Source organism: Pogona vitticeps, chromosome 4 (assembly GCF_051106095.1).
Source record: "Pogona vitticeps strain Pit_001003342236 chromosome 4, PviZW2.1, whole genome shotgun sequence".
NCBI lineage: Eukaryota > Metazoa > Chordata > Lepidosauria > Squamata > Agamidae > Pogona > Pogona vitticeps.
In genome coordinates, this window is record NC_135786.1 from 210,045,376 (window position 1) to 210,058,798 (window position 13,423).

At 44.0% G+C, this 13,423-nt stretch overlaps 1 protein-coding gene across 1 annotated transcript; it reads right to left on the minus strand.

Moving 5' to 3' along the window:
* Positions 1–4,573: 4,573 nt before the first annotated feature.
* Positions 4,574–5,452, minus strand: LOC144589118 (integrase/recombinase xerD homolog). Its single transcript, XM_078393090.1, has one exon. The coding sequence runs from the start codon at positions 5,450–5,452 to the stop codon at positions 4,574–4,576; it is 879 nt and encodes a 292-aa protein (XP_078249216.1).
* Between the last annotated feature and the right edge of the window lie 7,971 nt (positions 5,453–13,423).

Here is a 13,423-nt window from a genome sequence, read left to right on the forward strand (position 1 = left end):
TGGAGGTGGGAATTGCTGTGAACAACAGGGCAGAAAAACACCCACATCCTCATCTGAAATCAAGCGGTTGCTTACAGATGTAAATAATCTGGAAAATGCCCAGACATTTCTTAACACTATACAGGGTTGAATAATACAATTCCCATCAAGTTTTAATTGTTTTTATTCTCTCAAGAAGGAATACTAGCCTTAGCTTAGTTCATGATTATAATCTTTGCTATCCAGGTGAAGCAAACCGAGGCCCATTCATATTCCAATTATGGAGTTTATTACCTCTGGCAGTACAATCTCTCTAGGTGTAGCAAGAGATATTTCTTGGGAGATTACAGTTGTTTATGAGGGGCAGTCTTCAAAATTAATGGCTACTAAGGTAGCTGGGAAACTAAAGCACTGCAGGTATGTAAACTTTGAAATAACATAATTTTTGTGAAATTAGTTTATGTACTGGCCAATTCTCAGTTTTGCACACAAAAAAGCAATGTGGTTTCTGCCCCGTTGGGATGAATGTATAGTGTCACTCATCTCATGTGACATGAAACAACTAAAGTCAGTAGCAATACCATTTTTGGAAATGAGGAATATTTAAATAGGCAGTATAAAGGAAGAAGAGAAGTGACAACACTGCAGTTGAATGGAGATGCTAATAAAGAAATCAAAAGGATATGAATAAAGTAGCAGAAGCTGCAGGAGTGAAAAATTGACTTATCTCATTTATGTTGCTAGAGAAAAATGTGCTTTAAAACATGTACAGTGAGAGACACTTGAGAGGAAGCTATGAGACATTTTAGTTTATACAGCTTGCCTCAACTGGTGACTCTTTAGATGTTTTTGGACTACAGTTCCCCGACCATGATCCATTGAGTTCATGAGAGTTGTAGTCGAACAGTAATAGGAGGAGCCTGGTTTATACTGTAGCATTATTGGTTCACAATATACTAAGAACACTCATGTTTACCTATATTAGGCATCCACAAGTTCCCTTAACATAGGGACAAACCAGACAAAATACCAGTTAGAAACGGATAGCATGTTATCCTTCAAGGAATTCATTTCCTTCAAAGCTCTGTGCTTCAGCACTCAGACTTGCAAATGCAACCTTTTGTTTAGCTCCAATCACCAATTACAAAGTTAATTTGCAACAGGAGACCAGGTCAGTAGCATGTGTCTGCTGCCTGTTCTTGCACATGAATCTTTGTCATATATAGCAGACAAAGACTGTGGCGCGGGGAGTTTTGCTTTATATGCATTCTGATGTTTTTTTAACAAGGAGCTATTAGCTGCCACTTCTGCAAAACATGGACTACAATCCACAAAAGCTTATGGTAAATAAAACTTGGTTGTTCGTGTCATAAAACTCTTTGTAACTTTTATAACAAGCCATAGACCGACATGTCCCTTCCTCTGGAAAATGGATTCATTCAAGGCCCTTTTAATCACTCACATTTTGATGAAAGTGCCCCATCTCCAGATATAGGCTTCTGAGAACCTCAGAATATTTAACTGGTGAAAGTCACCTCAGAAACACACGGTCTATTTATTCAGAAGCTAGCTTGAAGTTTACCTTTACGCACCATTGAAAAAGATTAGTCATAGCAGAAAGGGGAATGTGTTTGCCTTTACTCCTTATGAAAGGCCATTAAATGTTTTAAAAGTCCAATAAACAGCTATGCATGACATTGGCTCAGCTTAAATCAAACTCTTTATCCCTTTCAGTTCTGTGCGTTGAGATGACAGAGCTAGAAACAAACAGTAAGAAAAGGAAAGACAATATGCCCAGCATATTGTAGTGGTGAACATTTTTAAGAAAGTATTTGTACTCAATCAAGTTAGGTAATGATGCAAAAAATTGCTCCATAAATCAATCAGCCCTCTATATTGTTTCTTTAAAGATACAATATAGTTGTGATATCATTTCAGTCAAATTGGCAAGACTTCTCAAATTTGATACCTCTCTCTAGATTTTTTCAGCAGGACTCAGCATTTTAGAAACAAAAGGAACTGGCCTGAGGGAAAAGACCACATAGATATATACTGTCAGGATGTTTTAGATGAAACAGCAACATTGCAGTACATTAGTCATCAAGGCAAGACATCTATATAGGCCTGTAATGCTTGAAGAAAAACTGCCCTTTACTGCCCCTTGAGAGGCTAGTAAGTCTTGAATGAACACAAATTGAACAAAATTGGACTAAGTCTTCCACTCCTTAAACACAGATGGGGAGGGAGAACTGGGAGACGTGGTTAAATAATTGTTGTGATACATTGTCTGCCAAAGTCTTCTTTCTGAGTTAGGCCTCAGCAATCCTTAGGGAGAGCCAGTCAGATCTTTCCTCAAATGCTAGTCTGACGGGTTGTGGGAGGACTCTGTCAAAGCATTGCTAACTGCTGATCGTTTTGAAAAAGAGAAGATTAGGAGTCCTTTCTCTGGATCACAAGTCAGAGGTGACTCACTCCCTGAACCACACTAAGATGGCTGAACACTGAGCCTGCCGCTGTTCTAAATACAACCCCATGTAAAAACATTTACCTGGCCTAGAATCTAGACTAGCCTTTACCAAACCGGTGCCCTTCGAATGTGTTGGGTGTTCTGATAGTGGCAGCAAGGAGACTACATCAGAAAAGGTCATATGGGGATTCCATTGTTCTTAGAGTTTGGGAGCAATTAGCCCTTTGTGCAGTGAACATCCATTGTGCTACCTAATTAACAAGCCAGAATACAAGCATAAAACAGCATTGCCTAGCAATTAAGCAGGATTGGAAAGAAATGTCTACTTCATGTATGAATTAAGAGTTAGGAGTTCTCTTTCCTTATTCGGTAGCTGTGCTTCTCTGTGTCTTTTCTGTGTCTTCAGAATGTAGTAAAGTTCTGTCACACCTTCAGTGTGGATGGTCACACAAGAAGTGCTTGTTAGCATGTGGATGCTCCAGTGCACCTCATTTGCATACAGCATGGGAGCTGAAATACAAAACATCTGGAGGGCATCAGGTTGGGCAAGGCAAATTTTGATCTTCCTCCCCTGCCCACCACTGTCCTCTAGATCCGTGGTCCCCAACCTTGGGCCTCCAGATGTTCTTGGACTACAACTCCCAGAAGCCTTCACCACCACCTCTGCCAGCCAGGATTTCTGGGAGTTGAAGTCCAAGAACATCTGGAGGCCCAAGGTTGGGGACCACTGCTCTAGATTATTTTCAGTTTCTTCAAATAGGACGTCTTTAATTATGGCATCCAAGACTAGGCAATGCTCCAAATTAGAGCTCTGGCCCAATTAAAGAAATTCTAATTGATCAATCACATGATCAATGGATCAATTGACTCTGCATAAAGGCCTGTATGATTAAAGGAAACCTCAGAGGACAAGCCCTGTTGGAATCAGTACGACAATTCTGAGTATACGTGTCGAGGATGATGCTATTGAATAAGAAAGAATTTTTTGAAGTGATTGTGCATCTGTGTGATAGAGAGAAAGAAAAGCAGCAAGCACTGTCTCGGAAGATGCATTTGCTCCCCAAGCCCGGAAATAATGACGCAGACAACTGACTTGGGTTTTAAATTATGGGCCACACTTTATTAACGTTGATTAATTTTCTAACCAGTAAAAGAACCAGTAAAAAGAACCAGTTCCAAACTTGAGGGGGCCTGCGGTAGTGCGGGTAAATAACTCCAAATAATTCCTTATCGTCAATGGGCGAGTCCCAGGCCCCAGGTTCCAGCTGTCTGATGACCGGAGGAACCTATAAGGCCTAATAACACCCCGAACCTCTAGCCATCGTATTTGATGACCTTTGGTTCGTAAGTGTGCAAGCACCTCAGTCGCCTTCGGTCCTGTAATCGCACGATCCGCAGAAACCGTCAGGACTGGAGCGTTGTTAATTATTGATAATTACCAAAGGGAGACACCGTGACAGTTATTCCCGCACTACCCGCCAAAGCATGAGGACTAGCATCGGCTATGTCCCATGTGCCCACCAGACGAACCAAGTTCCAACAGCAGGCCCCCTCTAACATCTTCCAAAAAAATGTCCAAACCTGCCTCCGACAGGTGGACACCATCATCACGGAAATATTCCACATTGGATATCTGGATTCTGCGATGGCTCACCACAGATCCGAGGCCGCCTCCGCTGACGCCTCTGCAAATTTCCTTATTGACCTGGCGACGCGCCTTGTTAATTTTTACCATGTCACGTGCCCCCCGCCAAATTAAACGCGGTATGATTGTGGACCAAACTATCCGCATGGCGGGGTATAACATGTGCAGTCTGCGCAGGTCCCTCAGAATATCTAATATCAAAGCCTTCCCAGGCAACTGGGGCAAATCATTGCCCCCCAAATGTACCACCAAGATGTCTGGAGGAGTGCTTCCAAAAGAGGCCATTCTTCCAAATTGCACCCATTGCATGCCACGCATGCCCTTCCAAGATATGGTTGCCAGGGCACCAAGCCCCAAATCGCTTCCCCATCGGGAAGACGCAGCATAACGCGCTGCCCAATATACATAACTATGGCCGATAATCAAGACGTTCTTCCGAGCCTCCAGCATCTCACCATCTGAAAGACAAAACAAAACACTGCCTACACGTTAGGTAGCTGCCTGACATATTTTTTGTAACACTTTGATGACCATCTACCTAACCTTTTAATCTTATCCACATCATATCCCAGAGCAGCTGCCGTTGAAGCTGCCCCTATCCTAAACGAATGAGTGCCAAATCTCATATCGCTAATCCCCGCTCTTTCCAGCGCCATGTCAGTTATCTTCCAAAATTGGTACTTCGTGAGAGGTATTCCGTTATTGTGTTGAAAGAAATAGCCACTGGTAATCCCCCTAAACATCATAAATTCCCTTAATGCTTTTACTGGACATATTTTCCTTATGCTGCATTGTCCCAAAATAATCATTCTACCAAGCCCCCGCTGGTCCGTTTTAGATCTCCTCAATCTAATTCTCACCTTTCCCTCTTCAACTGCTACATCCTCCATCTGTAAGGCTTTCTTCGAGACGTCCCCTTTACCTGAAGCCACTAATTCACTAATCCTCATGGCACCGAAAAAGGCTAACAATGCAGCTGCATGAAAAAGAGCCTCTTCATACCTATCCCTACACAGCGTACCCCATAAATCACTTAGCCGCTCAAGAATCGCCGGTGACATTGGAGTTCTATTGTCCTGCCTTCTTCCCATCTCCCGAGACCAGCCCTCCAACATCTTCCTGATCCTAAAATCACCCGACAAATCCCTAATACCATTTGCCTTAGCGTAAAAACCCAAGGCTGCCAACTTGCCTTTAATGGTACCCGGCGTCAGTCCCTTCCAGTGCAACGCCACAATAAACTGCTGAATGTGCTCCACCGGTGCCGGCCACAATTGCTCTAATTCCCTCAACCTCCTAAATTCTGCAAACTCCGCGCTGGCGGCCTCATATTTTTTACACGTTCTCGGGGCCAGTGCCATACCTATCGCTCTCGACGCCTCCGAACGCCAATCTGCCATACCTCTGCTGGAAGCACCTCTGGCATATCTCTGGCTTCCGGTGCCAACTCCCTGAACCGCCGCATCTGTTTGCGTGAAAGAGCATCGGCTATGCTGTTATCGATGCCCGGCACATGGCGGGCATGCACCACGATATTAAACTGCAACGCCCTCAACGTAAACGCTCTAACTAATCTCATAACCCTCTCAGAACGTGACGTCAGGTTATTGACGATAAACACCACAGCCTGATTGTCGCACCAAAAACGCACTACTGCATTGGACCACTCCCTTGCCCACAGCCACAGTGCTCCTACTATTGGAAAAAATTCTAAAAATGTCAGATCCCTCGTTATACCCTGCCTATGCCAATCCTCCGGCCACGTTCCTGCACACCACCTACCTTTGAAATAAATCCCAAACCCGTGAGTACCAGCCGCATCTGAATTTACCTGGACATCCGCCTTTAAGCTGATTTCTGACCTCCAGAATGATGTCCCATTAAAATGATCTAAAAACTGTTCCCACACCCTTAAATCCTCTCGAATGCCATTTGTAACCCTAGTTCTATGAAATGGCCTCTTCAATCCTGACATGGCGCTGCAAAGTCGACGTAAAAAGGGCCTTCCTGGAGCCACCACTTTGCATGCAAAATTTAAGTGGCCCACCACCTCTTGTAATTCCTTCAAGCTCACCTTCCTTTTTGTAGCCAATGTACGCACCATCTTCCTAATGTTGTTTAATTTGTCCTGAGGCAACCGCGAAGTCTGCATTATTGTGTCTAACTCAATCCCCAAGAAGGTCAGAGTCGTATTTGGCCCTTCTGTTTTTTCTTCCGCTAATGGCAAACCCAACTCGTAAGCTAACTCCCTAAATGTATCTAAAAATCTCTGGCATCTGCCTGAGTTGGCCTTGCCACAAAAAAGAAAATCATCCAAATAATGTGATGTGCTATTACAGCCCATCCGTTGTCTGATCCACCATTCCACAAAAGTACTAAACTTCTCAAAGGTCGCACATGAAATTGAACATCCCATGGGGAGGGCCCTGTCTACGTAATAAAGCCCTTGAAATTGAAACCCCAGCAAATTAAAATCAGTTGGGTGTACCGGTAAAATCCGAAAAGCAGATTTTACATCCGCCTTGGCCATCTCCGCGCCCACACCACAAGCTCTAACCATTCGTACTGCCTCGTCAAACGAGGTGTAACGAACTGTACACAATTCCTCAGGTATGGCGTCATTTACTGACTCCCCCTCCGGGAATGACAAATGATGGATCAGCCTAAATTCACCCGGGGCTCTTTTCGGGACAATCCCCAGAGGGGAGACCCTCAAATCTCCCATTGGTGCCTCCTTAAAGGGCCCCAAGACTCTACCTTCTCTGACCTCCTTGTTGATTTTTTCCAAAACCACGCCCTCCAGACCAAGTATTGATTTGAGGTTTTTTGCCACAAATGCTCTCCTAACCCCCAAAGCTGGAATTCTAAACCCAAACCTAAAACCTAAATACAAATATTCAGCGTCATCCCTCTTCGGGTATAATGCTAAACCTTTTTTCAATACATCAATTTTAATTGGTGTGGGCCCCCTTTCCCGGAGGCCCCCCATCTGACTTCCTATTGGCTCCACCCATCCTGTTTTGCCGCTGTCCTCCTGACCGAAAGCAGTTGCTTTTAGCATGCTTTCCCCCACAAGAGATACATTCGTGTCTAAATTTGCATTGGGCCTTGTTACAGGACCCTTTATTATTGAATTCAAAACAGGGCAGACGGGGTTGAACCGCCTGCCCCGCCCCCTGGCGGGCCCCTGTGTTAACGGAGTATTTTATGTTTAGATGCCCGCAATCAAATCTATCACCGAGATTTGTCTTGGCTGGGGACATATGCTGTAGCCAGAGCCCTGGGTGTGTTTCGTCCCAGCGCAATTCCGGCCGAATTGCGCTCCGCATTCTGAATGCCTCATCATACCTTAACCACGCCTGTCCTTCAAATTCAGCCTTTGCCCTACGCATGATATCAAAATATTGAAACAGGGCTGAGGCCTTCCAAGGCTGCATTTTTACCAACACCCCCGCATATATTGTAAATCCAGTAACCCAATTGGTCCAATTCCTGTCTGGTCTCTTGCGCCTATGCTTTTCCTTCAGCTTCTCATCGTCCTTGTCAATCTCCTTAACCTCAAATTCCCGGTTAAGTAATTCATAAAAATCAATGAAATCTCCACGCCAAATTTTTTCCTTAACAGCCGGCGTCAGATGGTCTCCTAGTGGCGAATTATAGTCAGTGTACGGCATAGCTGCTATAGGTACTGTGTTGTAACCCGTATTGGGTACCGATGGATACAGATGTGTGCCCGTGCTCTTACCATCATCCGCCAATCCTGTCTTCGTCGGGGTGGAGAAGGGCATTCCCCACCCGAACCATTGTGGTCCCATTGGGGGCCAAAAACTGCCAGGCCAAGCTATCCCCGGTGTCACATTTGAACTAGAGGCTGTGACGGACTGCTGTGTACCTACGCCCCAAGGCCACTGAGGCCCGGGACTACCCGTGTTGTGTGAAACCTCATACTCACCATACACTGTCCTTCCTGGTCCCGAAGCTGCCCCGGCCCCTTGACCACTCGTGGAAGGCTCATCATAAGGATCATACCCACATGACGTTCCTTCTCCCGGCTCAGGGCCACCTGCTGTATCCAACCTCATGCGCTTACGCCCGCAAGCCTCAAATGGTGCCGTCTCTGACTCTTCGTCCATATTCTGCTCCTCAAAATCATGTACCTGCTCCAATTCAATGGCATTAAGATGTTTTGTTAATTGCAAATTCCTACTTCTCATATCTGACTTACGCTGTCCTTTATTCTCTCTAATCGAGCGACGTGGGGTAACCTCACTGCTACCCCCGGCCTGTCTCTCAGCCCGATTGCTCTCCAGACTCCTAACCTTGGCCTGTAATTCCTTAATCATTGCCCAGGCCTCCTCATTAAACGCAGACTGATTCGGAGACTCTTGGGGTACAGCTTGTTTCTTAGCGGGGCTTTTGCCCTTCTTTCTTCCTCCCCCTTTTTTTGGTGGCATTATAACTAGCAACCTAAAATCCTACAAGCTGCTGAAATATTTTATCCTGTTTTTTTTTTTTTTTTGGTTTTATTCCTATTGTTCCTATCCAAAGCAACAGCAATGATAAAAGTGGTAATAGTGTTTAATATTCTGTATTCCACTATCTATTCAAATTATTGTTTTTTGTTTTTTTTTTTTAATAAACTTATTTATCGACAAACTAAACCCCTCCAACAATAGACCGGCGGAAATACTCCAGTGAAGGCAGCTGCCACCCCTGGCACCCCACCGCTATTGTAAAGCTGTGTTTTGTTTTATTTTTATTTTTTAATTGTAATTTAAATTTTTTTTTTAAATTTACTATTTATTTCAATTATTTATTTACTGCTATGCCCCCTTTTAAATCCCCACTAATTCACACCCTGCTAAAGCTCTCCTTACTAAGTTTCCTTTCTTTTCCTCCTCTTCTTTTCTTTCCCTCTTTTTTTTTTTTTTTTTTTTGAAAACCAAAATCTAAAATGGCCGCCGAGCACAGACCATGCGGCCAAGACACCAATATCACAAAATGGCTGCCAAAAGCCCCACTCCCAAACTCCTCACCACCTATCCTATTATTCCAGTTTGTGCGAGGAGAAGGGGACAATAGCACATAAATCCCTTGCACACACTTCCCTTTTTTTTTTTTTTTAATACAAATCCTTTGCTAGAAGCGGGGGGGGGCAATCCTTAGTCCTCCCAGGCCAGTCGCCCCAAACAAAAAGAGGGGTGTAAATTCCTAACGCCCCTCCAGATAAGCTGCGCCGCCAGCGACCCTCTGCTTTACTACCCACCAACTCCCCTCGCCGTCCCTGATGGCCTGAACGGAGGGGAGGGGGGGGGGCGCCAGCAGAACACCAACTTCCCAGTGTTCTGCTCCTTGGCAGCCTAAACGCCGCTGTAGCGCGGCCCGAGCGGCGCAGCGAGGGAGGGAAGCGCCCAACAGCTGATGGTCGGGCCGTGCGCTCGGCGCGCCCGCCACGCTAACCCTTCCAACCGTCCCCGTCTATTACTCCCTCCCCCAGCAACCCCCAACTCAATCGCACCTACACTCACACACACACGCACGCACTCAGTCCCAATCACCCCCGCTACCCCGAGTCCACCTCCTCCCGAACCGCTAACCCCTCTCCCAAACCAGACTTCTCTCTCCGACGATCCTCTCTCTTCGCCTGCCAACGCGAAAGAGAAACTGCCTCCAGGGCCGGCGCTCTTTTATAGCGTCACGGCCCTGGCTTTGTCCCACGTGGCCACGCAGTTCTCTGCGTCCTTCCGGGCCGGAAGAGCAAACAGTGCGCACGAGGCTCAACGGCTCGCCCCGGCGCCGTTCGCGCGCGCAGGTACTTCTTCTTTATTTTTAGTCTAGATAAAAAGGGTTTGAATCAGCTGATTAATAATTACTGCCCGAGTCCAAGCTGATTAATACTTACTGCCCAACTCCAATTGAAGCTGATGGTGTATGCTGGCCCATTCCACCATGTCGCTTGGTGAACAGAAAACAATTACCTTAGCCATGGAAACTGCCTGGGGGAGTGGAATTGGTAAAACCATCCTTAAAAATCTCACTTACCTTGAAAGCCCTATTAGGGTCGCTTTAAGTCCGTTCCAAATTGACAGCACAGAACATACACAGTGATACAAGTAGGGGCATGCTGGAACGAAGGCAATAAGCAAAGTTTGGAAATGTTTCTTTTTTGAATCACAGCTCCCAGAATTCCCTAGTACACAGGGCCATGTTGACTGGGTGATTTGGAGAACTGGAACTCAGAAAAAGTAGCACTGCCAGCAAACACTGCAGATGGGAATTAATCTGCTTCTTTACTGGAGAACTAGAGGGTAGACAGAATAGCATGATACAGATGTGTAGTTATTAGTTGCCCAGTAGTGATAGAGCAGCTGGTCACCTCATTGGTGTATGCTGGATACTACCTTGCATGATTTGGACCTAGTGAATAAATGCAACAGTTAAGTACGTTGTTGCCAGTTTTCCAGTTATCTACAAATATATGATTTGGATGATTAATTTCCATCAATGTATTCCCCATGCATGCATGTATTCTCTGAATGTGTTGACCTCTTGCAATGTATTCTTTTGCCATATGGTGTTTGTATAAAGTGGTTAACAAGGAGTACTTGATAGTATTTACACTTTACATCTGCATTCTGTTCATGTACACCCGGTCTGATCTTGTAATATGCTGAATGATTCTGGGGAGGCGCTCATCTCCCTCTGTGTGCATTGATTTCAGCAGATGAACAGCCTGCCATTTTCAATATCCTTTTATTGCAGCCTAGAATGCTACAGGCTTCTTCATAAATCCGATTAGAGAATACTTGAAAAGAAATTTGGGTTGCATTCCAAACCTGAATAAACCTCTCCTAGAATATGTTTCATCCTGAACAGTTCTAAACATACTAAAGTACTGCCATCTTGCAGATCAAAACTTTCATGAAACTTGCCAAATTTGCAGTATATCCATAGTCACCTTTTCTCTGATATGTAAAAACAATATTGATGCAGAGTGGATAATTTCTACAGGACTATTTGCGCCATGGGAAGGCGGGAAGCAATTGTATGTACCTTCAATATACCATAACTATGGTGATCCAACTTCACAATCGCTTAGCATCTGGTGGATAAGAAAATAGGTAAGAAAAGGCATAATGGAGTCACCATGATATACTGAGGTTGACACAGCCCTACATCTTTCAGAGGTTGGGAGCAGGTTGTTGTTTGGATATTTTGTAGGCATCCTTCAGTCTCGAGAGACTATGGTAACGTGCTCTGTATGAAGGTCTTGGAACAGTGTCTTGTGTGGCTGAGAAGGCCAATTCGAGAGTGACAATCTCTTCCACATTGAAGACAAATACAATCTGTCCCCTGTCCAGCTCCCTGGTTTTGCTTGTTTCGGGACTGCCTCTTTGCTTTGGCCTGCTGTACAAGTGTCTCTTCAAATTGGGAGAGGCCATGATGCACCGCCTGCCTCCAGGCTGAACGCTCAGATGTCAAGGTTTCCCAGCTGTTGAGGTCCATTCCTAAGGCCTTCAGATCCCGTTTGCAGATGTCCTTGTAACGCAGCTGTGGTCTCCCTCGGGGGCAGCTTCCCTGCACTAGTTCTCCATACAGGAGATCTTTTGGAATCTGATCATCAGCCATTCTCCCGACGTGCCCAAGCCAACGTAGATGGCACTGTTTCAGTAATGTATACATGCTGAAAATTCCAGCTCATTCTAGGACTACTCTATTTGGAACTTTGTCCTGCCAGGTGAAACCAAAAATGCATTGGAGACAACGCATATGGATGGTGTTCAACTTCCTCTCCTGCCGTGCACAAAGGGTCCAGGACTCGCTGCAGTATAGGAGTGTGCTCAGGACACAGGCTCTACAGACCTGGATTTTGGTGTATGCCGTCAACTTCTTATTAAGCCATACTCTCTTTGTGAGTCTTGAGAACATGGTAACTGCTTTCCCAATGCGTTTATCCAGCTCTACATCTAGGGAGAGAGTGTCAGAGATTGTTGAGCCAAGGTACACAAATTCATGAACATCCTCCAATTCTTGCATGTTTGGATAGTTATGTTGTAAACCACCAAGAGAGTACTCAAGCACTGTGGGTGGAATATAAGACAAAATAATAAACAACAACAAACTGACCATCTTATCCTTGGGTAGTTATTTGAAAGTCACTATAGTATGGTGGCAAGTGTTGGACTGACTCTTGAAAAATCCAAGTTCTGATCTCCACTAAGACATAATATTCACTGGATGACCTTGAGTCAACCACCTCTCTCAGCATTACGTACTGTACTTCACAATGCTGTTTTTTTAGGATAAAATCACGGAGAAAGAACACAGCCACATATATCCCTTGAGTTCATTTAAGGAAATGTGGGATAAAAATGCAATACCTTATCTAAAATAAATAAATCCTCAATTTATAATATATGGACACATGTTTTGTGCAAAATGCAAGGGATTTGTGCAAATACCAATTCTGCACATTTAAAAAAAGTTCTGAGATAATTTTTAATAGATTCATTCTCATTTGCATGAGGGTCCAACAACATCCCTACAAGAGTTTGCTTTCCCTCGTTTTTCTAGAAATTGCTACAACTTAAAAGGAAGGAAGAAAGCAAAGAAAACTAGGATGGTTGTGTCAGGCTAATGTTTAGAACATATATAAATGAATCTGCTAAATTAGAAACAGATATTGAGAGAAATACTGGTTTAATTGGAATGGCAGGAAATTGTTAAAATGGAATATCAGCAGTAAGGTTGAAATATTTTGTTAGAAAATAACTGAGCTCACTGAATGGAAAAACCAGGTATTAGGTGTGTAGACCACAAAAAAAGACCATTTGAAACAAACCACCAAATATGGGGACAAATTGATCCTTTGATCCTGCCAAGAGCTTTCTGGAGGGGGAAAAATGACAGATCATGAAATGTTTTGACACAGATCAAGGAAGTTTGTAAAAATACCAGGCTAGCGATTGTGACAAGAGTTAAATCATATCTGTTATTGACTGGGAACTCATTAGATGGAAAACCAAGGAAAGAGCTATATTCTTGAAAAACAAGCTGCAGTCCAAGATTTGTTTCATTCAGAAATCACTGCACAGCCATAGAGGCCCAAGATGAAGCCAGAAGCATTTATTTAAATACCCTGGAGAACAAATGATTTTGCTTGCTTTATGGCAACAAGGACACTGCTATACTTTTTGTTTCTTTGAAAGCTAAAGGACTGAAATATTAGCAAAGATTAGCAAATATTTTTTTAAAAAAAAAAAGAATTAGTGAACAGAAAATTGAAAACTCAGGTAAATGTAGGTGATTCTGCAATCTTAACTATATGGAAC